At 43.0% G+C, this 5,349-nt stretch overlaps 1 gene segment (V, D, J or C); it reads right to left on the bottom strand.

The window, feature by feature from the left end:
- Positions 1-4,283: 4,283 nt before the first annotated feature.
- LOC122212723 lies at positions 4,284-4,958 on the bottom strand. The segment is given in 2 exon segments: positions 4,284-4,813; positions 4,913-4,958. Coding segments are annotated over 2 exon segments (576 nt in total).
- Between the last annotated feature and the right edge of the window lie 391 nt (positions 4,959-5,349).

Below are 5,349 nucleotides of genomic sequence, written 5' to 3'. Positions count from 1 at the left end.
TATCTCAAGAAACAAGAAAAATCCCAAATACAAAATCTAACAGCACATCTAAAGGAAAAGAAGCAGAACAGCAAAGACACCCCAAACCCAGCAGAAGGAGAGAAATAATAAAGATCAGAGCAGAAATAAACAATACAGAATCTAAAAAAACTGTAGAGCTAATCAATGAAACCAAGAGTTGTTTTTTTTTGAAAAAATAAACAAAATTGATACACCTGGAGCCAGTCTTCTCTAAAAGAAAGGGAGATGACCCAAATAGATAAAATCATGAATGAAAATGGAATTATTACAACCACTCCCTCAGAAACACAAGCAATTATCAGGGAATACTATGAAAAATTATATGCCAACAAACTGGACAACCTGGAAGAAATGGACAAATTCCTAAGCAGCCACACACTTCCAAAACTCAAACAGGAAAAAATAGAAAGCTTGAACAGACCCAAAACCAGCGAAGAAACTGAATCAGTTATCAAAAATCTCCCAACAAATAAGAGTTCAGGACCAGATGGCTTCCCAGGGGAATTCTACCAGACATTAAAGCAGAGATAATACCTATCCTTCTCAATCTATTCCAAAAAATAGAAAGGGAAGGAAAACTTCCAGACTCATTCTATGAAATCAGCATTACTTTGATTCCTAAACCAGACAGAGACCCAGGAAAAAAAGAGTACAGGCCAATATCCCTGATGAATATGGATGCAAAAGTTCTCAATAAGATACTAGCAAATCGAATTCAACAGCATATAAAAATAATTATTTACCATGATCAAGTGGGATTCATCACTGGGCTGCAGTGGTGGTTCAACATTCGCAAATCAATCAATGTGATACATCACATTAATAAAAGAAAAGATAAGAACCATATGATCCTGTCAATCGATGTAGAAAGAGCATTTGACTAAATTCAACATCGTTTCTTAAAAAAAAAAACCCTCAAGACACTCGGGATAGAAGGAACCTACTTAAGCATCATAAAAGGCATTTATGAAAATCCCACAGCTGATATCATCCTCAATGGGGAAAAACAGAGCTTTCTCCCTGAGATCAGCAACACGACAGGGATGTCCACTCTCACCGCTGTTGTTTAACATAGTGTTGGAAGTTCTAGCATCAGCAACCAGACAAGAAAAGAAAATCAAGGCATCAAAATTGGCAAAGATGGAGTTAAGGTTTCGCATTTTGCAGATGACATGATATTATATATGGAAAACCTGATGACTCCACCAAAAGTCTGCTAGAACTGATACATGAGTTCAGTAAAATCTCAGGATACAAAATCAGTGTACAGAAATCAGTTGCATTCTCATACACTAATAATGAAGCAACAGAAAGACAAATAAAGAAACTGACCCCATTCACAATTGCACCAAGAATCATAAAATACCTTGGAATAAACCCAACCAAAGATGTAAAAGATCTGTATGCTGAAAACTATAGAAAGTTTATGAAGGAAATTGAAGAAGATATAAAGAAATGGAAAAACATTCCGTGCTCATGGATTGGAAGAATAAATATTGTTAAAATGTCAATACTACCCAAAGCTATCTACACATTCAATGCATTCCCAATCAAAACCGCACCAGCATTCTTCTCGAAGGTAGAACCAGCAATCCTAAAATTTGTATGGAACCACGAAAGGCCCCATTAGTGTGTTCTGTTTTTAAGAGTCTCTTACACTTTGGCTCTCTCCCACTCTCACCTCCTTTTTTTTCCTTCCCCTCCCCCATGGGTTTCTGTTAAGTTTTTCAGGATCCACATAAGAGTGAAACATATGGTATCTGTCTTTTTCTGTATGGCTTATTTCACTTAGCATAACACTCTCCAGTTCCATCCATGTTGCTACAAAAGGCCATATTTCATTCTTTCTCATTGCCACGTAGTACTCCTTTGTGTATATAAACCACAATTTCTCAGGGACTCCTTTGAAAAGAATTTTATTTCACTTTTTGGAGTTGCTGAGTTCCCGAAGTATACGTTTGAGATGCAATATTTAGTTTTCCTCTTCTTTCCTGCTTCATTTCCCCCATAATTTTATCTTCTATGTCACTTACTCACTCATCTGCTTCTTTCCACCTGAGGTCGTTATATACAATCAGTTTCACATCCCGTTTATAGCATTTGTAACGTTTCAGACTGACAAGTTTTTAGGTCTTTTCTATATGTAGACAGGGTATCCTCCTGTCTTGTTTGCTTTCTTGAAGCACAGCTAGTGTCCGTATGATAGTTTTTAAAAATTCTTTTTACTTATTATAGTTTTTAAAAATTCTGTTTGAGGCATATTTGTTATATGTGTTTTAATTATATCCCTTACAATGACCTTTTATCGTTTATTCTTTTGGAATGCATTCCTCCATCAGTCTGTATGTCTGTCTCTGCTTTCTTAAGTTTTTCGGAAAATCCTGTTATGTTTTCTGCTTCTAGAGTAGTGTCTTCATGAGAAGTGTTTACATACTGTTGAGGACCTGATATTCTGGAAGCATTTCTTGCATGTGCTGTGTGCACTGTGCTGTCATGTATTGGCTGCTGTGTCCCTCAAGTCAGTCCTCTGCAGGTTTCTCCTTGCCTCCAGTAGGGAGTTTTTCAACTTTGTCCAGTGTTGTGTTTTAACTAAGTGAGTTTGTTCTGACTGTTAAAAGAGGCTAATTCCTATCTCCCCTAGAAGTGAAGCTTTGCCTCACTGTATGGTCAGTAGACTTGGTGCCTGTGGGGGTATATGGTGGTCTTTGGAGGGAGGGGCGTGGTGCTGGTCTGGGTTCCAGGCAGTCTTTTCCTAGTAAGGAAGCATCTGAGTAAGACAAGGGGGGTGGATCTTGGTGTCAGTGGCTCAGCTTCTACTGGGGGGTGCTGTGCTGCTCACTGAACTCTGTCCATGCTGATTGGCTGGAGGAAATATTGGCATCAGCAGCCCCTCTAGTCCCTGCAGTTGGAGTTCCCAGCCGCCCCTGTTCAGGAAGCCCTCCCACAGAGAGAAAAATCTGTACTCGTTGGTCCCAGTCAGAACCCTGCCTTCACCCTGTCTGTGTCCAAGCCATTGGCCCACCTGGTGGCACAGAGCTCTTATATTTTATATCAGGAGCTCTAGCTGGGTTTCAAAAGTCCAAACTGTATGAACTCAATATTAGAGGGACCCCACCGATCCTCTGGGAGAGGGTTTTTCTGTGCTGCGGCTGGAGCTGGTTATCCCAGAAGGGCAGTTGCATGAACATTAGGGGCTTGGAGTTCATGGTAAAGAACATCAAGAAGGCAGCGTCCAGTTAGGTGCTCTTAGCAGAGGCTCCAATGCTAATGACCAGGGCAGTGCAATGGTGCCTGTCAGCTCTCGTGTCCCATGAGAGGCAATGCCCCCTCTCCCAAATGCACTCCAAGAAGGGACTGTCTCTCCCTATGCCAGCCAGGGGACCCTCAGATCGCAGTGCCCCCCCATTGGTCTCTGCTGTCCTTCTTCACAGGAGCACTGCCATGCCCACCAGGCTCCACCCCCGTGACAGCATGGACTTCTAAATCTTTAGTCTTTGAACTCCGTATTTACAGCAGGTTGACTTCATGATTACCTTATTTTAATCTTGACTGCGTCATGGGTGCCCAGATTAACCACTCCTTCTGAGTATGTCTGATATGTGTTTCCAGAAGAGATTGGCATTTCCATCCATGTTTTCTTTCTGCCTAGGCATCACCCATTCCATTATAGTTTTGAGTAGAACCCGAAGCAGAGGGAGGAAGAATTCCCTCATTTTTACTTCCCATGTGCTTGTTTGAACTGGACATTGGTCTCCTCTTGCCCTTGTTCTGAGAGCTACATCATCAGCTCTGCAGGTTCTGAGACTAGAGTATTTCATAATCAGGCGAGAATTACACCATTGGTTTTCCTGGGTCCCCAACTTGTGACAGTAGATCATGGGACTTCTCAACATATTTTGTCATGGAAACCAATGTGCTTTGGATTCTGTTGCTCAAGGGAATCCTGACTAATACATGGAGATGATTCATCTCTTGTTTAGAGGAATTGAATAAAGCTGTAGCTCATTGAATGTCCTGAGTAGCAAATGCCAGGAGGGAAGAGTCACGTTGTTTGATTGGGACAAGCGATGGGTGAAGATAATGGGGAGCTGTGGGATCCTGTGATCCTGGCTGCACAGGGAGTGCATCTGGGACTGCTTTAAGGTTCAGGTGTTGTGCCTCAGGAAATCTGTAATTCACTCATGTTGAGGGACAGGAGTAAGCAATGCAAACAACTGTGTCTTTGTGCATGTTAGTGCAGTTTTCCTTTGACAACACAGTTGCTAATTCAGAGAGTTAATAGGTACGCACAGAATCCTGTGTCCAGGAACTGCTGTGTTGAGAGGAAACCCCAGACCCTGACAGGAAACCTGCCTGTATCCTCCCACTGCACCTGCTCCTGGGAACACAAAGCAAAATTGTGCATAGTGTGCGCCCCCTGGTGGTGCTGATCCCCTCCTGCAGGGAGGTTTGTGTGTGGGCTCCCAGTGAGGTCCCCTCACTGTGTCTCTCGCACAGTAATATGTGGCCGTGTCCTCGGTCTTGAGGCTGTTCATCTGCAGATACAGCGTGTTCTTGGCGTTGTCTATGGAGATGGTGAATCGGCCCTTCACGGAGTCTGCGTAGTATGTGCTACTTCCATCACTATAAATGCTTGCGACCCACTGCAGCCCCTTCCCTGGAGCCTGGCGGACCCAGCTCATGTAGTAGCTACTGAAGGTGAATCCAGAGGCCACACAGGTGAGTCTCAGGGACCCCCCAGGCTTCACCAGGTCTCCTCCAGACTCCACCAGCTGCTCGTCACACAGGACACCTGCAGACACAAGACATCTTGGTCAGGAAACTGTCACACATCCACTGTCTCACTCATATCCACTCACAGACTCAGTGTCCCTCGTTCACCATGAATTACCTTTTAAAAGAGCAACCAGGAAAACCCAGCCCAGCACAAACTCCATGGTGAGGTGTGTGTGTTCTGTGCTGATCACAGAATGGGAACACCTGGGACTCCCGGGGCTGGGGCTCCTCTCCCAGCTGCAGGGTTGGAGCTGGACTGGTTTAATCAGCACAGGGAGGGCCCTATTTGCATATCCTCTGACTATATATCAGGCTCCAGACTTAGATTTGTTTCAAATTTAAAACCAGTGTTTGAGAGGCACTTCTAGATCACTTCTTGCAGAAGGGACTGTGACAGTATAAATAATTCTAATCTGTGAACACAGTGATCTTTTCCTCTGTGTTTGCCATTTTACATGTCTTTCTCCTAGCACGTCATGTTTGGTATGCTATTTTACTTTTTAGTGAAATTTAATCCTAAATACTTTATTTTGTGCCATATAATTTTAATAT

Source organism: Panthera leo, assembly GCF_018350215.1.
Source record: "Panthera leo isolate Ple1 chromosome B3 unlocalized genomic scaffold, P.leo_Ple1_pat1.1 chrB3_random_Un_scaffold_42, whole genome shotgun sequence".
NCBI lineage: Eukaryota > Metazoa > Chordata > Mammalia > Carnivora > Felidae > Panthera > Panthera leo.
This window is presented reverse-complemented; position numbering and strand designations above follow the sequence as displayed.